Source organism: Manduca sexta, chromosome 26 (assembly GCF_014839805.1).
Source record: "Manduca sexta isolate Smith_Timp_Sample1 chromosome 26, JHU_Msex_v1.0, whole genome shotgun sequence".
Classification (NCBI taxonomy): domain Eukaryota; kingdom Metazoa; phylum Arthropoda; class Insecta; order Lepidoptera; family Sphingidae; genus Manduca; species Manduca sexta.
In genome coordinates this window covers 4,864,281-4,890,301 of record NC_051140.1, presented here as the reverse complement: position 1 = coordinate 4,890,301, position 26,021 = coordinate 4,864,281, and the positions used below count along the sequence as shown (strand labels likewise).

General features: G+C 42.6%; 5 protein-coding genes across 5 annotated transcripts; 3 read left to right on the top strand and 2 right to left on the bottom strand.

Moving 5' to 3' along the window:
- Positions 1-27: 27 nt before the first annotated feature.
- Positions 28-11,730, top strand: LOC115453764 (trichohyalin). Its single transcript, XM_037443095.1, has 9 exons — positions 28-131; positions 703-831; positions 1,332-1,775; positions 1,936-4,829; positions 4,894-5,020; positions 5,449-5,611; positions 5,945-6,031; positions 6,356-6,481; positions 11,429-11,730. Exons 2-9 carry the CDS (start codon positions 724-726, stop codon positions 11,440-11,442), a joined length of 3,963 nt encoding a protein of 1,320 aa, XP_037298992.1. The 5' UTR covers positions 28-131; positions 703-723; the 3' UTR covers positions 11,443-11,730.
- Positions 11,731-13,288: 1,558 nt separating this feature from the next.
- Positions 13,289-16,460, top strand: LOC115453832 (zinc finger protein ZFMSA12A). Its single transcript, XM_030182560.1, has 3 exons — positions 13,289-13,393; positions 15,126-15,405; positions 15,949-16,460. Exons 1-3 carry the CDS (start codon positions 13,289-13,291, stop codon positions 16,458-16,460), a joined length of 897 nt encoding a protein of 298 aa, XP_030038420.1.
- Positions 16,461-16,557: 97 nt separating this feature from the next.
- On the bottom strand, positions 16,558-20,628 carry LOC115453834 (40S ribosomal protein S4). The gene is made up of 6 exons (XM_030182562.2): positions 20,481-20,628; positions 19,878-20,136; positions 19,555-19,652; positions 17,873-18,044; positions 17,433-17,562; positions 16,558-16,731 (listed from the first exon to the last, which is right to left on the bottom strand). The coding sequence occupies exons 1-6, from the start codon at positions 20,481-20,483 to the stop codon at positions 16,602-16,604; spliced, it is 792 nt and encodes a 263-aa protein (XP_030038422.1). The 5' UTR covers positions 20,484-20,628; the 3' UTR covers positions 16,558-16,601.
- A 490-nt stretch (positions 20,629-21,118) lies between these two features.
- On the top strand, positions 21,119-23,670 carry LOC115453833 (suppressor protein SRP40). Its single transcript, XM_030182561.2, has 2 exons — positions 21,119-21,370; positions 21,885-23,670. Exons 1-2 carry the CDS (start codon positions 21,291-21,293, stop codon positions 23,560-23,562), a joined length of 1,758 nt encoding a protein of 585 aa, XP_030038421.2. The 5' UTR covers positions 21,119-21,290; the 3' UTR covers positions 23,563-23,670.
- A 570-nt stretch (positions 23,671-24,240) lies between these two features.
- LOC115453835 (D-erythronate dehydrogenase) lies at positions 24,241-25,522 on the bottom strand. Its single transcript, XM_030182563.2, has one exon. The coding sequence runs from the start codon at positions 25,202-25,204 to the stop codon at positions 24,242-24,244; it is 963 nt and encodes a 320-aa protein (XP_030038423.1). The 5' UTR covers positions 25,205-25,522; the 3' UTR covers position 24,241.
- Between the last annotated feature and the right edge of the window lie 499 nt (positions 25,523-26,021).

Sequence of the window (26,021 nt, the reverse complement as noted above, 5' to 3'; positions counted from 1 at the left end):
CGGCGCGGGCGGCTCGGACGCGGCGGCGGGCGGCGGCGCGGCGCGCGGCGGCGAGGCTGCGCCCGGGCACGCCGCCGCCTGCGCCCGGCCGCCGACACCATCCTATCCAGACCGAGTACTACCTCGAGGAGGTAGTAATACAAATCTGGTTTTATACAGCATGCCTAGTTAAGTTAGTCCGAAAACAATGAGGAGTGTATCACAAGACATTAACTTGACAAAATTCTTGGGCATAGTCGCTACATGAGTAAGACATAGTGTACTAGTTGCTGAGGTTGCTGAAGCGACTGTCATTTTAATAGTCGCCTAGTATTTGTCAACAACATGTCTTATCACGGGACACTTAACACATTGACTTGACCAAATTTTGGGCATTATCGCTACATGCGTAAGACATAGTGCAAGAGTTGCAGAGGAGCTACTGAAGCGACTGTCATTTTCAAAATCTTGTTGTATCTCTCGACAACATACGCCAAACTAAATGAATCGGTAGAAGATCTATCTAGCTGAAGAAAATAATAAAACTTCATGTGTATAGGTTCTGGCATAGCCTAGTTTGGGTATCCCTGGTAAATAAAAAATACTTTATTTTTGTTTTTAAAAATTTGTATTATTGACCACTGTTTGTCACTGTAAATAACATTATGTAATTTTTCTTCTTATTATAAACGTATTATACCTGTAATGTTTGAATGTTGTCAGTTGTTCGACAAAGGCGTGGAGATGGAGGTGGGTGTGCAGACGGACCTGTTCGTGGACCGGCCCGCCACGCCCGTGTACGTGCCGGCCAAGACCGGCGCCGACGTCGCCACGCAGATATACCCCGGCGACGTGAGTACACGTGTTTACAGTTATAGAGTTTGGAAGGAGCGAAATAAATCAGTTAACGAAATGAGTGATGCAGTCCTTCTTACTTGAAACTAGGTATTGATTGAGGTTTGGTCCGTGCGAAAAGCTTTTCACTCTTCAAAATACCTAAATCAATGTAGCGATCTATAAGCGCCAGCTGAAGAATACCAGCGTCATCTACTTTTAATCAGATAATGATTCAAAATATATTTCCCAATCCAAACATTTTCAAAAACAATTCTATACATGATAGTTATAATATTAGTAAGATTCCAATGTACTCCTTCTACATGGTGGAATAGAAAACGGCGCGGGCGCATTCAATTCAATAATTTTTAGGGTGTAGTTTTATTATTATCAGACGATGATTTTGCCAATTTTAAAGGGAAACAACACGGACAAATATTGATAGCTCTAATATTTTACTGCACCCGTATTACTACAAAACTTCCAAGTAACTACTGGTGCAAATGTTTCGGCAGCTATTCGACTTCGATCTGGAGGTGCAGCCGATCCTAGAGGTGCTGGTTGGCAAAACGACGGAGCAGTCGCTGGCGGAGGTGGCGCAGGAGGAGGAGCTGGCCACGCTGCGCGAGCAGCAGCGCCGCTACTGCGAGCTGCGCGACGCCGAGCGCGCCGAGCGGCAGAGGCTCGCCGCGCACCACACGCGCCTGCACACTGAGAAGGTAACATTCGCTTTATATAAGAGAGTGGCAAGACGACGGAGGACGGAGCAGTCGCAGGAGGAGGAGCTGGCCACGCTGCGCGAGCAGCAGCGCCGCTACTGCGAGCTGCGCGACGCCGAGCGCGCCGAGCGGCAGAGGCTCGCCGCGCACCACACGCGCCTGCACACTGAGAAGGTAACATTCGCTTTATATAAGAGAGTGGCAAGACGACGGAGGACGGAGCAGTCGCAGGAGGAGGAGGCTGGCCACGCTGCGCGAGCAGCAGCGCCGCTACTGCGAGCTGCGCGACGCCGAGCGCGCCGAGCGGCAGAGGCTCGCCGCGCACCACACGCGCCTGCACACTGAGAAGGTAACATTCGCTTTATATAAGAGAGTGGCAAGACGACGGAGGACGGAGCAGTCGCAGGAGGAGGAGCTGGCCACGCTGCGCGAGCAGCAGCGCCGCTACTGCGAGCTGCGCGACGCCGAGCGCGCCGAGCGGCAGAGGCTCGCCGCGCACCACACGCGCCTGCACACTGAGAAGGTAACATTCGCTTTATATAAGAGAGTGGCAAGACGACGGAGGACGGAGCAGTCGCAGGAGGAGGAGCTGGCCACGCTGCGCGAGCAGCAGCGCCGCTACTGCGAGCTGCGCGACGCCGAGCGCGCCGAGCGGCAGAGGCTCGCCGCGCACCACACGCGCCTGCACACTGAGAAGGTAACATTCGCTTTATATAAGAGAGTGGCAAGACGACGGAGGACGGAGCAGTCGCAGGAGGAGGAGCTGGCCACGCTGCGCGAGCAGCAGCGCCGCTACTGCGAGCTGCGCGACGCCGAGCGCGCCGAGCGGCAGAGGCTCGCCGCGCACCACACGCGCCTGCACACTGAGAAGGTAACATTCGCTTTATATAAGAGAGTGGCAAGACGACGGAGGACGGAGCAGTCGCAGGAGGAGGAGCTGGCCACGCTGCGCGAGCAGCAGCGCCGCTACTGCGAGCTGCGCGACGCCGAGCGCGCCGAGCGGCAGAGGCTCGCCGCGCACCACACGCGCCTGCACACTGAGAAGGTAACATTCGCTTTATATAAGAGAGTGGCAAGACGACGGAGGACGGAGCAGTCGCAGGAGGAGGAGCTGGCCACGCTGCGCGAGCAGCAGCGCCGCTACTGCGAGCTGCGCGACGCCGAGCGCGCCGAGCGGCAGAGGCTCGCCGCGCACCACACGCGCCTGCACACTGAGAAGGTAACATTCGCTTTATATAAGAGAGTGGCAAGACGACGGAGGACGGAGCAGTCGCAGGAGGAGGAGCTGGCCACGCTGCGCGAGCAGCAGCGCCGCTACTGCGAGCTGCGCGACGCCGAGCGCGCCGAGCGGCAGAGGCTCGCCGCGCACCACACGCGCCTGCACACTGAGAAGGTAACATTCGCTTTATATAAGAGAGTGGCAAGACGACGGAGGACGGAGCAGTCGCAGGAGGAGGAGCTGGCCACGCTGCGCGAGCAGCAGCGCCGCTACTGCGAGCTGCGCGACGCCGAGCGCGCCGAGCGGCAGAGGCTCGCCGCGCACCACACGCGCCTGCACACTGAGAAGGTAACATTCGCTTTATATAAGAGAGTGGCAAGACGACGGAGGACGGAGCAGTCGCAGGAGGAGGAGCTGGCCACGCTGCGCGAGCAGCAGCGCCGCTACTGCGAGCTGCGCGACGCCGAGCGCGCCGAGCGGCAGAGGCTCGCCGCGCACCACACGCGCCTGCACACTGAGAAGGTAACATTCGCTTTATATAAGAGAGTGGCAAGACGACGGAGGACGGAGCAGTCGCAGGAGGAGGAGCTGGCCACGCTGCGCGAGCAGCAGCGCCGCTACTGCGAGCTGCGCGACGCCGAGCGCGCCGAGCGGCAGAGGCTCGCCGCGCACCACACGCGCCTGCACACTGAGAAGGTAACATTCGCTTTATATAAGAGAGTGGCAAGACGACGGAGGACGGAGCAGTCGCAGGAGGAGGAGCTGGCCACGCTGCGCGAGCAGCAGCGCCGCTACTGCGAGCTGCGCGACGCCGAGCGCGCCGAGCGGCAGAGGCTCGCCGCGCACCACACGCGCCTGCACACTGAGAAGGTAACATTCGCTTTATATAAGAGAGTGGCAAGACGACGGAGGACGGAGCAGTCGCAGGAGGAGGAGCTGGCCACGCTGCGCGAGCAGCAGCGCCGCTACTGCGAGCTGCGCGACGCCGAGCGCGCCGAGCGGCAGAGGCTCGCCGCGCACCACACGCGCCTGCACACTGAGAAGGTAACATTCGCTTTATATAAGAGAGTGGCAAGACGACGGAGGACGGAGCAGTCGCAGGAGGAGGAGCTGGCCACGCTGCGCGAGCAGCAGCGCCGCTACTGCGAGCTGCGCGACGCCGAGCGCGCCGAGCGGCAGAGGCTCGCCGCGCACCACACGCGCCTGCACACTGAGAAGGTAACATTCGCTTTATATAAGAGAGTGGCAAGACGACGGAGGACGGAGCAGTCGCAGGAGGAGGAGCTGGCCACGCTGCGCGAGCAGCAGCGCCGCTACTGCGAGCTGCGCGACGCCGAGCGCGCCGAGCGGCAGAGGCTCGCCGCGCACCACACGCGCCTGCACACTGAGAAGGTAACATTCGCTTTATATAAGAGAGTGGCAAGACGACGGAGGACGGAGCAGTCGCAGGAGGAGGAGCTGGCCACGCTGCGCGAGCAGCAGCGCCGCTACTGCGAGCTGCGCGACGCCGAGCGCGCCGAGCGGCAGAGGCTCGCCGCGCACCACACGCGCCTGCACACTGAGAAGGTAACATTCGCTTTATATAAGAGAGTGGCAAGACGACGGAGGACGGAGCAGTCGCAGGAGGAGGAGCTGGCCACGCTGCGCGAGCAGCAGCGCCGCTACTGCGAGCTGCGCGACGCCGAGCGCGCCGAGCGGCAGAGGCTCGCCGCGCACCACACGCGCCTGCACACTGAGAAGGTAACATTCGCTTTATATAAGAGAGTGGCAAGACGACGGAGGACGGAGCAGTCGCAGGAGGAGGAGCTGGCCACGCTGCGCGAGCAGCAGCGCCGCTACTGCGAGCTGCGCGACGCCGAGCGCGCCGAGCGGCAGAGGCTCGCCGCGCACCACACGCGCCTGCACACTGAGAAGGTAACATTCGCTTTATATAAGAGAGTGGCAAGACGACGGAGGACGGAGCAGTCGCAGGAGGAGGAGCTGGCCACGCTGCGCGAGCAGCAGCGCCGCTACTGCGAGCTGCGCGACGCCGAGCGCGCCGAGCGGCAGAGGCTCGCCGCGCACCACACGCGCCTGCACACTGAGAAGGTAACATTCGCTTTATATAAGAGAGTGGCAAGACGACGGAGGACGGAGCAGTCGCAGGAGGGATTCTGATCTGGCCACGCTGCGCGAGCAGCAGCGCCGCTACTGCGAGCTGCGCGACGCCGAGCGCGCCGAGCGGCAGAGGCTCGCCGCGCACCACACGCGCCTGCACACTGAGAAGGTAACATTCGCTTTATATAAGAGAGTGGCAAGACGACGGAGGACGGAGCAGTCGCAGGAGGAGGAGCTGGCCACGCTGTGCGAGCAGCAGCGCCGCTACTGGTTTATTGTAACAGTGTATGAACAAAAGCAGATGATATTCTAATAGTAATTTATAATGTTAATTGAAGACTTGAGCTAGAAAAAGTGTTAATTGGTTATTGGTTAATTCTTATTACTCCTAACAAACATACATTAAAAATTAAAAATTTTCATTTTTTTTATGATCAATGTAATGCAATCCTCAACCGATTGAGATGAAATTTTGCATACACGATTAGTTCGGATAACAATGCAGTTAGCTAATTGATGTTTTTCTAAATCTAAGATGGCGGACGACTTAAGATGGCGGAATAGTTTGTCGCACACGTATATCATGTGTGTGTGCAGGAGCGGCGCGTGTCGGAGGCGCGCGCGGCGCGTGCGGCGGCGGAGGAGGCGCGCGCGCGCGCGGCGGCGGCGACGCTGGTGCAGGGGTACGTGGCCGAGCTGCTGCCCGCCGCGCTCGCCGCGCTGCGCGACCAGGGATACCTGCTCGAGCGGATACAGAGAGGTTACCACCCTCCAACATAAACATATACCATCATAGCGTAGTCCTCCCACCACCTACAACTTCTGTGAAACGCAATGGCGATGTTGCTCAAATGGCTAATCGATAAATAAATAAAACATTAGTCGAACCATTTAGAAAAAAAATATAGATACACCATCCTCATTTCATCTCGCTTACAACTTATTTTTTTTATCATTACTTACGTTTATTAGCCTGGCAATGGACTTATATTACTTATATAGTTTAAGGTATAAACTACAGCACATGATACAGAGAAGAAATATACAATTATTTTTTTCATTGTTGTTTAGAGCTGTTCATTTGTTTTGGCAGGTGTGGACGAGGAGTTCATGCCGTGGCTGGTGAGCGCGGTGTCGCAGGAGATCGAGTCCATCATCACCAGTCGCGACGTGATCACAGGTACTACACCAATCTAATAGAAATTAGGATAATAACATACATAACGTTTGCGTTAACGATTGTAGAAACGCCTTTTTGCCCTGGCTTATTCCCCAAAACGGACAATAAATGTGTCAATTTCTCAATTGATCAAGACATATCTCCTTAACATACCCGAAGGTGTAATTCGAGTCACACAATATGACAATGCACTCACTTCCTATCGCATCATTGGACGAATGTAAATACGTCCAATCTAACTCCACCTCTGCCTAACCCTTAGTTGATCGAAGCGTGATCTTACGGCATACAACTAATATAGTGACCATGTTTGTCCATTCGCAGAGATAGTCCGCGAGGTGGTGGAGGGTCGCGGCGAGCTGTACCGCGCCGCCGGCGAGCACGCCGCGCTCGCCTCGCCGCCGCTCGAGTCACTCACGCCGCCCTCCCTGCCGGACCTCGAGGGACAAGGTATACATCGCACATACTTAACCCATATAGCATCGGAATGTGTGCCGGCAAACATGAAAAATAACCTTATTATTTATTTATTTATTTATACTGAGGACAACCAGTAGTTGTTACACTATAAATAGCTACAATAAAACATAACAGTAATGATAGGTTTAAATGCACAACATTTTAAGGTGTCACAGCATGCATTGACAAAAAGAAAAAAAAATAACACCACACATATTAATATTAACTAGTCATACATCATTAATGCGTACTATTTTACAAATAAAAGTAGCAACTACATTAAATTTAAATTAGTTTAAAGAAAAAAAAAGGATGGGGACTTTATGGTATTTAAAAACAATGAACAAATTATGTAGTATATAATAAGGTTATATTCCCGTGACACACGTAAAGTCAATGTAGCTGTCATGTTTGCCGGCAAACGTTCCGCTGGTAAATGGTAAAGACGTTGTCAGTAAAGCCCGCTCCCTATTCTCGCCAATACTACAGCCAAATACGTACTAGAGATGATATGCGTTAAATCTCGCCTATATTCGTATGGTCTCCACTTCGGTATTTCGGAGCCGTGTCGAAGAACTCTCGTGTAGATTTGTTTTTTTTCTCGAATTATGAAACAAACTAAGAACCGAATATTGCAACAGATATTTTGGTACTCTCCACAACTCTATACACTGGTGTGAGAATCACAGCTCGACACTGATATTAGTGTTTCCTAAATGCAAACATAAGTACAGTCCACCACATGTTACCACAGCGCATAATTCAATTCTAATATTAAAACAAAAAATTCTGGTTGTCATCCGCCCTTGTCCACCGACGAATCCACAAACCGCACGCACATGCTGACCAAATCGGTCGGTCGCAATCTGTTCGGCGTCACATGCGGCAAGTGCGCGTCACCGGCACGTGCGGCCGCGACCCGCTGCGCATGCGCCGCCCATTGTGATGCAAACCGCTCGCCCCTCGTGTTTTCATTGCGCGCCGATTCGCGCCACCTCGGCACGTGCTCGCCGCGCCGACGCGGGTTCCATGAATGGTCTCATTACGCCGCTATGCCATTCGCATTAACGCCGCACGGTTAAAATAACAACTTTATGACGTTCCGCCAAGCGGCTGAAATTGTCTGACATGCTATCGGTGGTGATGTGTCACGCGATTCTCGACTTTATGGCAAAGAGATTGAGTGGTATTGGTACCGGCAAGTGAGCGATCGCTAGTGTAACTAATACGCCGGGGATCGGAATAACGCGTTTAGTGTCGCGGTCGCGAACAATTAAGATTGATCCGGCGTGATGACGTTATAATGCAGTTTTGATGCGGGGCGCGGTGTCGTCGCTAATAGTTTGAGCTCGAAGCACTTGTCGCGTCGAGGGCACACGTGGCGTACTGCTTCAATTCAATTCAAATGCATTCAGACAAGTATATTTGTAATTGATACCTACATTATGGAAGACAAGTATATTTGTAATTAATACATTATGCAACAGAAGTTAATGTTGTTTGAAACAATTTTTTCATAATTGAAATTTAAATGCCAGTGTGTAATTTTAACAAAAGACACCAGGCATTCCTACCGTCGGGATTAAAACGATTCTTTCAGCATAAAACAACTTAGTTGCAATTATTATGAGCACTTGTGTATGACTTCAATATTTACATACATTTATTTTTTCATCTAATCTACCCATTCGGTATAAGCGGCGCTAGCCTAGTTGGATGTGGAACGGACTGCCGAGACGAATGTCCGCAGGTTCAAATCCCAAGGGCACACACCTCTGACTTGTCTAAAATCATGTGTGTATTCTTTGCGAATCTATCGTTCGCTTTAACGGTGAAGGAAAAAATCGTGAGGAAACCTGCACATCTGAGAAGTTCTCTATAGGAATTTCGAAGGTGTGTGAAGTCTACCAATCCGCACTAGGCCAGCGTGGTGGACTAAGGCCTAATCCCTCTCAGTAGTAGAGGAGGCCCGTGCTCAGCAGTGGGCAAGTATATAATACAGGGCTGATATTATTATATTATTATTACCCATTCGGAGATGTATGTGTGTGTGATCTAATCAATAACAACATAAACATTGCACATAATCCATTACTAGTGCGGTGCGTAAACATACCCCCCGTCTTGATTATTTTGAAAGCAGCTCAATGTCGCAGAATTACACAATTAATACGCAGTGCGCACGTGCAAGATTCCGCGCGAGATAGCGACCGCCGCGCTGCGCAGGAGCAGAGATGTTAATTGAATAACTGCTGATAACACTGGCCCGGGCACTGCACGAGCTGCGTGACGTGCACACATGTGTCCCTACTCCCTACTAGCCTGCTGGATTGTGTTACTTTCTGATGAAAATAAGGCAACAACTGTGGCGTAGCACAGCAATATAGTGCTTGTATCCAAATATAAAAAAGGCAACAACTTATCAAAAGATAAATAGATTTTATTGTAAACAGAATACAATCAGTGTAGCCCACTAGGGCTAGTAAAGAAATAGTAGCCGGTATGAAAGAGAACTGAGGCAAGTGACAGGACAGATGCCAGTTCGATCTTCTAAGTACGCGCGCCTTATTCATTTTCAAATATAATTTACCGATTTTTTTATAAGGTAACGGAACCCTTGAACGACCACATATTTTTTTTTTTTTTTTTTATATAATAGTTTCTTGTCAAAATATATAGAAAGGCCTTTGATTAAATTAACATGTTAGATATTATAAGGTTTAATAAATAATCGTAGTATCTTTTTGCACAACACAAAAAAAAATTATGGATATTAGGCCTTTTAGGAACCGGGTTAGAATTAAGTCACAATACGTTATTGGATATCGGACATATCCGAGGACTGACTTCACCAGCGATAAATGAGATGTACAATTATAAACCTCGGATTATGGAAATACAAATTCTTCATACCTACTATATTACAGGATACGGGCATATCAGTTAAATAAACTGCCTACCTGATAACGAAATAAATATATTCCTACATTTTTTTTTATTGAAATAACAATTACTAATTTATTGTTTACCTAAACGGCACGTTCATAAGAGCAGACAAATAATTGTAGAGCAATTACTGGGCCCTTATTCTGTATGACAGCGTAAATGCGTAACGCGGCCGTGTCATGTTATCTTCGTGAAATGTGCTTGGAATGGTATTCTGTATGCCAAATTCTAGTCCTAAACGTGACGCGTTGCGTTACGTGCTTGTAACGCACTATCAAAGTAACGTGTGGCATAGAGAATAAGGGCCCTGGGCTCACAAGCTGAAGTACTAAAGAAAGTAGGACCTCGTGTCGGTCCGGCGCGACCCGCGGCCGCTCGTGTTTGTGCAGCTGCAGCGCCCCTGCCGCGCCGCTCTGTAATACTTTTTACGTCGCCTCCGACAATACAATAATAATGTAAAGAGCTTAAATGTTACAATTTGAACCACTTAATGAAACTGCAATACGGCGCTTGTGTACTGCGGCCGCGTCGTTTTGATACTTTTTGAATTTTTATTTATAAATGTTAGATGTTACCTACATCTTATATTTTAATATAGCGATCTTACACCGTGTAAATAAATATTAAATTTTATTGGACTTTCGAAAATGAGGAATATAAGATATTTCTAATTTATATATTTTCTTGTTCATAAAATAATCTGAGATTCAACACACAAATTTAACATTTTTTGTATTACATAAACTATGAACTTCATATAATTCCATTTTAACTATTTTACCTTTCAACGGATAATACATACTTTGAAATTTTATAAATAAAAAACAATATCATACAACACACTCAAGTATCAATCAATATGCATCGCGCAACATCAACACGGACGTTTTGTTTTTGATCCAAATTCAACCGCGCCCTCTCCCCGCGCAAATCTGTATATCGTTTGAACAAACAACCCGCGCGCGCTGCGTGTGCGCACTTGCCGGCCCGCGACGGGATTATGTCAAGTGTAATGGACAAATTATGTCGACACTCGTCTAATGATATTTAATGGTTGAGTGCTTGGCGCTTGCGCCGTACACCTGCGCCTTTCACAGAGTTCTTAAGCGTAAAGAGATTATGTTGGACCTAGCGATAAGCAGTGGCTAAGGACGAAATTTTTCATATGTTAACCCGAGGGAAAAATTTGCCTTAATTGGGGGGGGGGGGGGATAACTGAAAATAAAAACTTAGACAAACGTGAATAAATAAAAATGAAGTCGGTAGGTATCGGGTGCAAATCAGTGGCGAAGGATCCATATAACGAGATTCCTGCCGGCTTCCCTTTCGTAATTTATGTAAAATCTAATTATTATTTGAACGATTTGCAGACCACATTTCTACATAACTTATAATTATTTGTCGGGTTACCTTATGAAAAATTTCACTCTTCGCCACTGGTGCAAATATAAAGTCGAATAATAATTTTTGCTTTGTACCAGTTGGCAGAGTTATAATGATCTTTGTTACTTACACCGGGTAGGAGTACTTCTGGTCTAGGAACGACACTCACATCGCATCGCTATCGTTTCTATTCAATCACACATACAAACACAACAATATAAGAATTCCATAGCAGATTAATGAGCTTGAAACATTTAAATAATACTTACCTATTATTGTTATTCCAATAGATACGAATCCTATATTTTAGCCAATATTATACTTGTGGAGGAACACTGTCACCCAAAATGCTGGTTAACGTAGTTTGGGTGCTACGCGACCAAAACCTTGTTATGTAAAATTACTTTTTGGGAAATCATTTTTTATTATTAAAATTATTTTATATTAAAATTAAATAAAACAAAACAAAACAATCCCGTACACGGTATATCTAATAACCTCACATACTTGCATACCATTTTAAATCAACTCACACCTAACATCAAACGAAAATGTGAACCACAAAACTTGACAGGTATAAAACCTATATAAAAATTACATTTGTTCCAGATTTGGAGGAATAGCGGCGGGCGGCGGCGCGGCATCACTTCGCTCCATTTGGAAACCATGGACAATGATTAGGTGATGATTGTGGCGTGTCAGGGGACTCCCCGGACGGCGGTATTGACCTCAGACCACTTTGTAGGATATTTACTAGTTGTATATTTCGTTGTTTATTGAATTTACACGGAACGTTATCGTTACTTTATATAAATCAATACAAAATGTCATCTATTACAATTGTGTGCAACACCATCCCTCTACAGCACTGCATGTTATGGTGGTAACTAATTTTTTAATTTAAAACAAAATTTTAAACTTTATTTATTAACCGTCATTTTTAATGTATTTGAAAATGGACTAATCAGAACAAGGTTCTTTTTGACATGCTCACAAATGAGTTATTTTGATTGGTTAATTCTCGGAATCGGATTGAAGATTGAGATCGGGATCATTTATTGACAATGGCTGTAAATATTAAATCCGTGCTTGATGAAGAATAGTCAAGCTTACACCTTCAGACTGCCATGTGACATAATGGCCAATAGCCGTGTGGGCATAATAATAAAATATTCCAAAGGTCTAGTATCTAGACGATAAAAAAAAAAGATTTTTATCACTTCTTAGGAATCATATATAAGCGTGTATTCGCAAAACGAAGAGCGATGGTGTTGTAACATATTGCCCACAATGTCGGTCGCACTTCGCACGTAGGCAACGATTATTACAAGAAAGCCATTGCGAGTTGCGACCCGCTATCGACAACTGTTAATTAATATTTATAATAAATTTTCTGGTGATATTATTGTGTTTAATTTATTCCTCCGAATCAAAATGTTTGATTTTTTTATATTATTTTATGGTGCAATTTCAAGAAATTTTTTTTTTTTACACGTAGAACGTATCGGGATAAGTTTCAGTCAATTATATTCTGTTCTAGCTACACCGCTACGCGCTACGACTGCTACGCAACTACTACGTGGCTACGTATTACGTAGTTCAGTTCAAAACATAAGACAATAGCGGTACCACCTCTCTATTATTCAGATTTTCCATTTATTAACACCCGAAGAAAAAGGAGAGGTGTTATAATTTTAAAGTTTGATTACCACCTGTATTTGTCAACCGCCGCCACTCGCTTAAACATGTCATTTTACCAGTTCAAGGGACCTTAGTATTCCTATATCTACTATAATAATTTATCTTTGTATTATATTCAATTCCGTTACTGTGCCAATAGTTGGTGTTCAATTAATAATATTTTAGTATTCGCAAATTCTAGAACGTGTGCCCTGGCTTGTTATTTTTGCTAGTTCCAATGTATAATTAACTGTACTTCTAATAGCATGCGTAAATAATTTGTTTAATACTCTCGTCATCTAATTTAGTAAGTTTGCTAAAATTAGAGCTAGTTTTCGTACAGTTTGCATAAAAAAAAACCTGCTGAGTGAATTCTATTTACAATTCAAAAATAACTGTCGCGTCATGAAGAACTTCTCTGTAGATACCACACTTCGGGTTTACATTAAAAATAATGCGAAGTACTTACTTGCATTACCCGTAAAGTTATAGGCATTATTAAATACCCGGAGTAATATCTTGTTCAAACCATATAATTCACGATCGCCACGTGCAAAATGTCCCTCCCACCCTTTTAAAATAATTAATATCGGGAAAAAATAACACTTCAAACACATTTAAGCTAGTCGGTGCGCCGTACAATTCAATAACAATAAGTCACCGCTGATTTAGCGAGGGTGTCACGGAGATTTGCGGCGCGATAGTGGGCACTCTCCCTCCGCCCTCGCGCGTATATAGTTCCGCGCATCCCTCTCATGGTCAACATTCCGTCCTCTGCGCGCACGCACCATGTCTCGTGTCCTCTCCCGCGTCGGTCTCAGCCCGGGGCGCGTGTCGCGCACCTTCACACCTGCGGAACTCATCGACGCCGTTGCAGATGAAAAGGACGATTGCGTAAGTACCGTTTTTGTTTTGTATGTGCAAGTGACCTTTTAGTGAAAACTTACGCAGTGGTAGTTAGGCCTCAAGCGCCCTTCTCCCCTCCTCATCGTCTACCATTGCTCCGGGTGCCTTAACGCTGGGTCAAAAGACCGGTAACCCGAAAGCCTAACAAAACCGTCCGGTCCGCCCTTAGGGCTTTGGTTCAGAAGTTGCTGGTCCAATCTCGCTCTCAACACACCCATCTATAACTTTGTAAAGCTCTAAGTGAATTATTTACTAATTTATAAATCCTTACTTGACGATGAAGAAACAATCTACTAATCCATACTAGGCTAGCATGGTGGACTACAACCTTAACCCTTTCGAGGACAGGAAGGGCCGTGACCAGCAGTGGAACAGTGCCTATGCCTAATATAATACAGGGCTATTGTTTTCATTGGGTGTCTTAAATATTCTAATTTACCGAAGTAAAACAGCCACATGTGTTTTCGAGCTTAAACGTTAAAAAACCGACTGAGAAAACGGACAAATGGATAATCTGTGTAAATTATAATGTAAAAACCGCGATAAAATCTGCAAAATAGTTTTATTTCAATGTCTAACATTCGTTTCAACATAAGGAATTATTATAAAAAAATCTCTAATAGATTTCTTCGCTGGAATGAGACACCCAAAATCTACATGTTACCTTTGCACTTTACAGTACACACCGAGTCATTCAACGGGACGAATTAATTGTGAATGGATGGGTCCCGATATTTTAATATCAGCTCTACTAACAGACCGGTCCAGCATCGCACAAGTGTAATTTACTTGTGGTGTCGCATAGATTTACTGTTTGGTCGATTTAGATTTTATTGATTTAATAACAATAAGTGGGCTGTGACGTTGGCGTAGTTGTATGTGTTACGGTATGAGTACCGCGCTTAGCTTTCGAGTTCGATTCCGGGTTGGGGAATATTGAATCTCAGCTCAGCACAATATACTACTTAGAATAATATTTAACTAATGGCAATATGTTCGCCGCTATAACATGAAACCTATAACCTAAAAAAGAAAACAAGTTGAGAAATGCAATGTGATAACTCCTCTAGCTCTGGAAGGAAATATGCGCGATGCTCTATATAGGTACACATGTAATAATAAGATTATGTCGTTATCGAAGTGAGCATAGAAAGAATTCCTCAATAGTATAAAATATAGTCCCTACCTGATGACTATTGGTTTTTTTCGCTTACTTCTACTTAATCCATGCAATTTTCAATCGGTTCACTTACGATGTTTATTAATAAAATTACCAGGCCTCCCTTTTTTTTTAAACGCGCTGGGTAAAGTTACCCCTCTGCTACTGATGGTCTTAACGCCAAAGATTTTCAATTAATAAGTATTTAAAAGATAAAAATAGTTATCAAGAATCAAACGTGGAGATAGACACGCGCCATTGCGGACATTTCTGCAGATTTTTTTAACTACAATTTCGTAGTACATTATCTCGTAAGGTTTATCTAGGTTTTATAGCTTGTAAGCGCCTGTAAATCATTGTTAGACACCAGACAAATTTTCTTTATTCAAAAAAACTTAAGTAGAATGTATGGTGCCTATATACATAAAAAGCCACTTCAAAATGGTTCTTGCATTGGTTATTGAAGGAAATTAGTTTCTAACAGACTGATATGGTACGTGACTTTAAATTAGTATTATAAATTAGTCCACACTGTGTACTAAATTTTAATTTTATATACAGGTATACGTGGAAATAGATGCAGCAGGGTGGATTGTGTGCGCTGGCGCCGCCCGTCGAGGAGGCACGAATGCTGGGGCGGGCGGCGTCGCTGTGCGCGCGCGCCTCGCGCCCGACGTGCACGCGCGCAATGCGCTCGTGATGCGCGCGGGCGGGAGCATCGACACGCTGCAACTGCGCGTTGAAGCAGAGGTGCCGCCACTGCACGAGTTGCTCGTGTGGCTCGACGAGGAGCTCCTCGCGCTTGCTGGAGTGCCCTTCCTTGGACCGATCAATATTCATGGTATGTCGAATTTGGACTGTTTGGTACTTAGGGTTAGGTTAGAGTTATGTGTGTTAGGGTCGGGTCGGTTAGGGTATGTTGTAAATCATATTACACGTTATTTATGGAAAAGTTATATGAATAATAAACATCCAACTAGGTAGATACATACTGCAAAGATATTTCAGAGTTGTAAATAATTATTATCTCACCACTTATTATGGCATTTCAACATTTATTATATGGGTTATATAATGTCTATGTAATGTGTACAGCTAGCTCTGTGTGTGATCAAATTAAAGATGTTTACTCCACCCGATGTTTCTGTAAATCTATGAATAAGGAAAATCAGCTCGCGACCAACTTCAAGTAAACTATGAAACTAGAATTCCAGGCCCGATTCGTAGTTAATATTTGAATTATTGTAGGTATAAGTTTTCAGTCAAGGATTATTATTAAAGTTTTTGCGTTACGTTAAATTATTTTTGAACATATAACCGAGTACACTAACAATTAATTTTCGGTTCAGGCTTTTGGTTTAATTTATCTTTTATTACCTTACAGGAAAGAAAGATTATTCGTGCCACGAATGCGGCGCACGATTCGAGCAACCGAACATACTGAAAGCGCACTTGTACCTATCGTGTGCGACGGTCGAGCCGCGCAGATTCTGGCGCGCAGTTGGCGAACGTCTTCGCGCCGCGACTGCTCCTGCGCCCTCATTCCTTCCGCCCGCCCTCGCGCTCAGTGCCGCCGAGCTTGAAGCACTCGCCACAGAGTGGGGACGAGCGCGCGGTGGTCACCTTTGCATCTACTGTGGGAAAGCATACTCGCGCAAGTATGGGCTGAAGATCCACATTCGCACTCACACTGGCTACCGGCCGCTCCGATGCCGCTACTGCGCGCGGGCCTTCGGCGACCCCAGTAACCTCAACAAGCACATGCGGCTCCACGGCGCCGGCGGCGGAGGCGGGAGCGTGGGTGCGGCGCGCCACTCCTGCTCCGTGTGCGGGCGCACGCTGGCGCGCCGCCGCGACCTGGAGCGCCACGAGCGAGCACATGCACTAGCGCGGTGAGATCATGCTATTGCTTTCGGTTGCGACCTCGTGCGTCTCTTGCGCACCACCGCGCTCCTTACGCGCCCTCGTCAGAAGGAGAAATGAAAAGCCAAAGGAGATTTTGATATTTTTTTTATTAATACGAAGTCATCCCTTAAACTACTGTCCGGCGACCTTCGCGGCGATACGCTTGTCGCGCTCCTCTGCGATGGTGAGCCGCACGCCCTTGCCGCGCGGTAGCGAGATGTAGGCCTTGGTGCCCTTGCCAATGATGAACACGTTGTTCAATCTGCAAACAAATTGGGTTTTTAATAAAATATTTATGCAGAATATTGTTTTAATTGTCCACACACACACGCAATCTGTTCGCACAGCTTTTGCGCCTCGCACGCCAGGCTACGCGCCATGCGTGAACTAAATCAAAAGTAACATTACCGCAACATTAACATTGCAAAGTGTGACCCGCCTGGATTGAGAATGTAGCCCGCCAAGCATTTGCAAGTGGTTCATCAAATGTCAAGAATTTTCCTCATAAGATTATAATCATTCAATTGTGGATACTTTTTATTCAAATAAATTATTATTTAATTACATTTATAAACACTTAAGCAGGTGAATGAATTCAAGTTGTGCCACCATGACTAAAAAATCTTTGTAAAAATCTCATATAAAAAAAAAAGTGTGTATGGCTGGCGTAGATTGTGCGATTGCTAGCTTCATCAGCAGCACGTGAACAAATCCTCTAAACACGCATACACCTCGCATACATACGTGGGGGTGCATTCAAATCTGACGAATGCGCTGTTCACGCGCAACCTTTATAAGGGTTTATAAAGAACAAAGGAATACAGTTCGCTCCTTGTACACTATCAAATAAATAATAGCGCCAATGGTTGCACTAACTGCATGAGTGCATTTGCTATGGAATCACCCAAAGAAACTACGGAGGAGTTCTCTTTAATAATATACAAAAGTGAATAAGGTTCATACCTGGTGGCGAAGGTGTGTCCTGTTGCGTCGCGAACGTGCACGATGTCGAAGGAACCAGGATGTCTCTCGCGCGACACTAGTGTGCCGACACGCCCCAAGTTCCTACCTCCGGTGATCATGCACAGGTTTCCTGCACACAAACAATGTCACATTAGTTCCAGAAACCAAAACATCACCATATCTGTCAATTGACCCCCTATGGTGACCACTTTTTAAGTAGTCAAAATATACGTGCGGAAATCTTAAATACTGTTTTTTTAAATGAGTTGACACAAGTATATTAGAATATCCATATCCTATTAACCTAAAGAACCTAGGTTATTACTCTTAATAAAAACGGCAGTGTGATTGTTCTCACAATTTAATTGCTATTGAATGGTTCTGGTTATTACTTCGCTTTACGGTATCTGTAATATTTAATGAAGTATTAAACAACTCACCTGACTCGAACTTGATGAAGTCCATGATTTTGGTGGTGGCAATGTCGAGCTGGATGGAGTCATTGACCTTGATGAGGGGGTCGGGGTAGCGGATGGTGCGGCCGTCGTGCGTCACCAGGTACGGCACGTTCTTGGGACCCGTCGCCACGCGCTTTACTTTGCACAACTTGTACTGAAAAAAAGATCATAATTATTAAAAACTTTGTTATTTTTCATTTAATTCATGTATTGTAATAATAGATGAGAAAATAATTAGACAATATATTTTAATTCTTGAAAATGGAGCTATTAATAATTTTGAATATAAGGCACATATTTTGTTCTCCACTCGTATTCCCCCACCAAATCAGCATTTATCATCCTTGTGTAACACCTTTTACTGTGTTACAGGAATGATTTTGCTTAAATATTAGGACCAGCCACATGTCTATCCTCAATCTCGTCTGAAGAAACCAAACCTGTACAATATGTATAAAAAAAACTGTCATTGTTGCCTACCCTAGAATTTATATACCTGCCATTTTAGTTTATAGGGAATATGCTAGTTCCAGACTAAGGAGGTAACTATCACCATCTCACTTTGTATCTTATCTTACTAATATTATAAATGCAAAATTTTGTGAAAGTGTTTAGACATTCAGAAGTTTGTTAAATGTAAACACAGAAAGAAATTGAACAGATTTGGATGAATTTGCCATATGGGCAGACCATATCCTGGATTAACAAAGCCACAAACAACAAGCAATTAATTATCACTTCATAAACAAATTAACTGTAATAACCCAAATTTTTTTTTTAGCAAGGCTCTAAGAAGATATGTGGTATTAATGAAAAAGAATGTACAAACATGTTTTTTACTTCTGCATAATATATTATCTAATAGCAAAAAGTCAAGATAAAACAAGCAATGTCTTTTATATACTATAAGTTTCATTTTATTCAATATTATTAATGCAAAACTTCTGAATTGATTTAGATCAAATCAGGCATGCAATAGATTGTTATGGAATTATGTATAGCAGGGCTGGCTAACCAAGGGCATATGACAAAATTATTCCCCCAGCCAATAATAAATTAAATGGTAGATATTCAATAAAAAAAATGTTACTACATAAATGCAATGCTTATGTTTTGCTAAGAATATAATGGAAACCTAAAAAGTGCCAGAAACAGACATAACTTACAAGTTATGCCTTACCATGTGGGAATATAAATGGCTTTTGGCTTGTCATTCTTCGAACTACTTAATTGTAATATTTAAAAAAAAAATATCTTGCTATACATGATTTCTTCAATTATGTAAATCAAAAGGAAAGTCAGAGGTGCAATTAAAACACCCACAGCTCAACAAGCTTCTTCTGCCTATTCAAGGCTAACTTTAATGACATTATTTTAAGGTTATGAACAAACTGGTTGAGAAATACAATAAAATAACATTTCACTTGTGGTTCCACATGCTTGAAAGGTTTCTCAAGAAAAAATGGTTAAGGCTGGTCCTTATCTGGACATTATCTCTTCTAACATTCAAATACCTTCACACACATTCAAATTTATAGACTGTCACACCTTTTTCTGTAGCAATTTAGTTAACGGAGTGTATTTAAACAATACACTCTCACTTGCTACTTATGAACTATGTTCAGAATAATTAACTAGTTTAAATAAGTGAAATTGGTACACACCTTAGCCTCCTCAGGAGTGATGCGGTGAATGGTGAAGCGTCCCTTAACATCATAGATCAGGCGGAACAACTCATTTGTCTTCTCAATTGACACAACATCTGAAAATCCACAATTTCATTATAGACCAAATATTTTTAAACATTTAACACATGTCACAATATACAATTGTTCCAAACAAACACATGAGATGCCCAAAAATCTTTTCTACCCTCACCATGTAATATTAGTTATGAAAAGTTCTATTCAATGTAAAAAAAACTGAAAGTACAATGCATTGGACGACTTCAACAATGTGTTATAATACTATAACATAAAATGCTTACCCATGAAGCCAGCTGGGTATGTGGGGTCAGTCCTGACTTTCCCATCTACCTTGATGAGACGCTGCTTCACGATCTTAAGCACCTCATTGCCGGTCAGCGCGTACTTTAGCCGGTTACGGAGGAAGATCACCAAAGGCAGACACTCGCGCAGTTTGTGAGGGCCAGTAGAGGGTCGCGGCGCGTACACACCGCCCAGCTTGTCCAACATCCATGCTTTCGGTGCGTTTAAACGCTTCAAATGCTTCTTCGGTCCGCGCGCCTAAGTACAAATTTCAACCATAATAATATAACCTTAAAATATCGCATTTCGCGAAGAATTCTGTTGCGATTGTCTGTAATAACGCCTATTTTTGTAGCAACTTAGAAATAAGAACGATATTTATGTCCACGTACACATTAGTAGAAATATTGAAAACAAACCGACTTTTCACTGCTTTAGATATTAGCCGTCAAGTTTCACCAAATATATTAAGAAATACAAAAATATGAGCCATGTCAAATATTTCATTGTGTAGTTTTGATTATCTTCAATAGCACATTTCAGAAATATTAAACCACTGCACGATTTTCAAAGATTTAATACAAAAATTTACACGAACTCACCATGTTGGACACAAAATTTAACAAGAAAGAAACGTCAAACTCGATGTAATCAAATGTCAAATTCAGAGAATTTGTTTTTTTTTTAATATTAATGGTATCACTCTTTTGCGCACAGTCATTTCTTTTTGGCAACACTAGAATAGAGATTCCTCCGCAGTGTACCTAAAAATTATATTGTTTTTACACCTACATTTTGCTAAGCATTTTATATTTGTGCGCTCTTTCTATTTATGGTTTCTATTCCCATGGAAGATTGGGCAGAGGCGCACAACTCCGACATTATTTGAGTTAAAAAACCCAAATATCATTTTGCCCGTCGCGGGATTTGTAGTCGTACCGAAAATGCAATACAACTACGCCACCGCGGCGAACAAATAACTTAATATCAAAAAGTTTTTTACATTAATTATTGAAATATGATGAAATAATATTTAGAAAATTTTTTCTACATTTAATAATCCAATAATTATTTGACAACGTAACTAATTAACACTGACATCTCGTTACAAATTCTTTATAATAAATTGCTAAGGTTATGGAATTAACTAAGGAGTCTGTTACAATTATTTCTGAGAGATCAATAGAAATCAAAAAAATAAGACGTCTACAGACGCAGCTGTCATTTTTATATAAATAAAAGTTCATAAAGGATACAATCTATTGTCTGGCAACACTGAAAATAATGCTGTCAAGAATCTGTACTCAGTACACCTACTAATATATTTTTAGGTTAGAATTAAGTTTACGATTTGCAGAGGACTTTGCATAAAATCAAGTGGACTTCATGTATTAAAGTTTTTCTACAAATGAATGGCGAGTTCATCGGATGAAAGTTTTGCGTGGACTACAGCTTCCAACAGTTCTAATTGCAGCTCTGATAGCGATCTTAAGTAAGCTCTACATGATGCATATTGTAAATTTGAGGTTATGCGAGTGGATAAGTAAACTAATTTTCCCAAAACATTGCATTAGGACACATTTATTTGGGATTAACCAAATAATTCGTAGTATTCTAATTGACAGCAAATATTTGTGGCGTATTTTTACTTCATGGCAAACTATTCTAAGTTTTAAAACAATATTTGCATTATTAATTTAATCAATATTGCTTACTATGAAAGTAAATTATTAATAATATTATATCAAATATATATATGAGAAATAAAAACTCGCTATATATAGGTATAATTTTGAAAAGTAATAATTGTCCCAATATATCAATATATTATTTAGAAAAGAGCAGTACAAAGAAATGGTCTGAAAAATCAATTTATTATTTGTTTGCATTAATTTTATTACCTAAATAAATAGTAAAGTAGCATAGTTATAAAATAACTTTGAATTTATAGTATTACTACTCAAACTATGATATAAATATAGGTTTAATTATTATAATGATTACAGAGCCAACCACAAGATGATTGAAAACGGGATAGATGAAGACTCTGATTATGGAAAGAACTACAAGAAAAATCTACACAAAAAGTTATTAATAAAGAATAATGCTGATGATCAGTATGAGCAAGAATCGCCTCACCCAAAAGAGAAAAAAACAAAACGTAAAAAGCTTGATGATGATGATGAAGATATTGTAAGTCCAAAAAAGAAAAAAATCAAACTAGAACCAGAATCTGATGTGGACACACCTAAGAAAAAGAAGAAGAAACAATTGGAACAGCAACAGCCTGAAGAATCATTTGATATGTCAAATGTAGAGTTATCACAAGACTATGATGATCTGAATATAACTGTGAAGGAAGAACTGTCACCCCCATCCAAGTCTAAAAAACAAAGAAAGAGTACACAGTCTAATACAAGTATATCTTCTAATCATGACTTGGAATACAGCATGAATAATATTAAAGAAGAGGAAAGTATTACTGAATCACAAGAAATAAGTTGTGCTGGGGATAATGACGAAACATTTTCTAAGAAAAAGAAAAAGAAAAGCAAAAAACGGAAGCATTCTATATGTGAAGATGATAATGTGACACCAGAAGACAACTGCAGTGATGGTTCAACAACATACTCACAAAATAATGATACAGACACTATAATAAAAAAGTCTCCTATTAAAAAAGAAAAATCTAAACATAAGCAAGAAATTAAAAAAGAATACAACAGTAGCAGTGACCAGTTGGACCTATCAAGTGATCATGATAGTGATAAGTTACACAAACAAGACAATAAAAGAAAGTCACATGAAAATTCAGTAGGAAATTCAAGTAAAAATCATGAAAAGGTTAATAAAAGAATGTCTAAAATATCAGATGGACTAAAATGTGAGGATGCAAATAATTCCCTAATAGACACTAGTACAATAAATAAAGTTGATATGACAAAGTCACGAAAATTAAAAAAGTTTCTAAAAATCAATGAAAACTTGAAGCAAATTTCTTCTAGTGAACATAATGAATGGACACTTAATTCTGATGATGAGATTTGGGCAGTAAGGTGCCCACAAAACATTGATGTCCATTCTTTTCTTGGCACAAAGATAAAGCTAGATAGAAAGTGTAAAGTCAAAATTGATGATCAAACCCTTGTAGGTAAAATGAACAGTGAAAGCACCTATCTTACAGTGTTGTCTTCAGAACACAATGATTATGTTATAAAAAAATTACCACTGTGTGGTACCTTACATTTGCATACAAAAGTACCAAAAGTGCTTGTCCCAGATAATATTATTCTTAATAACGAAAACGACTTTGTTCCTCTACCTAACACAAAAAAGAGACATCCATTGTTTGGTTCCAATTATAAAAAAGCTATAAAAGTTCCTAGTGCTGTAGCTCAAAAATTGAATGAATCTTTCAATGATTCTATTAGTGAAAATATTACAAAGAAAAAGAAGAAGAAAAAACATAAAAATGACTATTCAATGGATAATGAACAAATGGAAGAAACACATGAATCAATACCTACAGATAATACATCTTTCAGCAGTAAAAAGAAGAATAAAAAACGAAAACATGATGCAGACAATGAGCACAGCAGTACAAAATGTGTTAAACATAATGCAGATGCATCAGCAGTTTGGGAGTCTGAACAGGCAATAGAAGAAAACCTATTTAATTCGTAATAGTACAAAAGAACCATTATACATGTACAGTATATTACATTTAGTGACAATGAAAAACTTGTATTTTTTACAGAAAATCATTAATTATTACATATTACAATAAGTACATAATTGTTTTTCCTTACATTTGTGAGAAGAAAAATGGATGGAATCATTGATATATATTCTATTAACGTCCAAATAAACTATTTTTTAAAAATCTGAACTGAAATGGCAACCAAAATGTCAATGTTATAACCCATTTATTCACTTAAACAACAAAAAATGTTACTTATTTGATTGATATTTTTTATTCAAATCCAGGTTTACATTTAATCTCGAGTTCTTACATCATGAGCGCCACTGCGTACACAACCAGAAGCTATCAATATTGACCATACGAGTCAGTTTGAATGGATTGCAGTTCAAATTAGTTGAACACAGTGAATGTTTGGAATGCCAAATCTAATACGTGGTACATATATTATATCGATGGATGGAATACTTTTGCATATGAAAATGTACATAAACTCTGCATTCCAGGTTATGTGAAATTTATGTGATATGGAGGTAGTTTTTTTTACGCAGGTGGATCCGCGAATAATACTTAGTAGGTATATTCACATTTTATTTTAGCGAAATCTTACTAAACAGCTAAAAATGTATTGTGGATATGTAGGGGAGTAGGAAACAAACGTATTCAGTTGTTTATAGGTTTATTTAAATCGTACTTAATATAATTTCTGATGACATCTACGAAATTAGTATCCATTACGAATCCAAGGCTTAGTGCACGAGAAGTATTAAATTTACTCGGGAAGGAAGCAACCATACGACTAATATTTTCGTCAATCTCGTATGTTACTAAAGCTGCAACTTGGTCCCCAGCTATGGTGCGAAGTGCTGACACCATATCGCGCACTGCAACGCACAAACCTGGCAAGTTAACACAGCGCCAGGGACCAAACTCTGACGATGACAATGTCGCCGCGTGTACTATGTTTTGCACAGCTGTTCCGGGGCTCATGAGCCAAAGCTCTTGTTCTAACGGCACAGGACATATCGATCGCTCCCCATTGAGAGGCTCACGAATGATGCCACTTGCAAACGACGTCACAGCCTTGTTTGCTATTCCTGCTCGGACGCTTATGGTGGGCAGTCGCACCACTCGCCCATCTACGTATCCGCGTCTAGAGTAATCGTTCACAAGCAGTTCACTCATTGCCTTAGCTATACCATAAGAGTTCTGTGGCGTTGTTGCTGTAAAATCGTCCACAACTTGCGGTAGAGTCCCACCGAACACGCCTACTGTGCTCGTAAACACAAATCGAAGGGCAGGTGCATAGCGTCGCGCTGCCTCCAGAAGATTCCTCGTAGCGTCGAAGTTTACTCGTAGTCCGAGATCAAAATCGGCTTCAGCATGACCGCTCACAACGGCCGCGAGATGAAATAGTACATCGGCTCCATCAGACAAGAGATCTTCGGCAGCGCTTTCTGCACCTAAATCAATTGCTAAAGTGTGCACGCGTATATCTGGACGAGATTGCGGTTTTGTAACGTCTACTAGCACCAGCTTTGTGACGCTTAGAGAAGATTCGTTCAACAAGAAGTCTGCCACTCGTGATCCAAGAAAGCCGGCGGCACCTGTGATTATCACCTTCATAGTAAAATTCCTCGATGGTATAAGATAAAAAAATTATACGACTAAACAGAATCTCACTGTTAGCTCGAATGGTTAAATATTCTTAACCATTATGACCGATATACAATTGTTTATAAGTAATTAAAGTGATAATGATAACCCTGGTTAATTATTACGTAAATGAAATTCTCAGTGGCGTAGTTGTAGTACCTATAGCGTACGCGGTACGACATCTGCTAATGTCTTGAGTTCAATCACCGGATCGGGTACTTAATTGTATTGAACCTGGAGTTAGGAATTGACTGCGGTAAATTGCTATTTACCAGAATCAATTCCAAGCTCCAGTTGTTAACACCAGATCGCTACCTGCAACACCCAGTAATGTAAACTTAAATTAGGTACCTAAGATGTGTTTCATCTCTACCTCATCTTGAAAACAGGAAATGGCGTGATGATATGAAAAATTATATACGTATAAAAGACTAGCTTTTGCTCGCGGCTCGGCCCGCGAGAAAAAGTTTATCTTACTTCTACAAAAGTATATTATAAAGGTGAAAAGTTTGTTGGTTTGTACGTTGTACGCGCTAATCTCATTAACTACTACATACATTATAAGACGCTACATTACTCCATAGTGCTATAGGCTACTTTTAATCACAAAAGAATATTTTTTAAGAAAAGTGGTTTCACGCGAGCGGAGGCGCAGGTAAAAGCTGTGCGGAATAAAAGTACCACTACGTAATTATATCATATTTTCCTAGGATAAAAGTATCCTTTGTACGTCAGGGGTCTCAAACTATGTGTGGTACGACAAAGTGATTTCATTGGTGGTAGACAG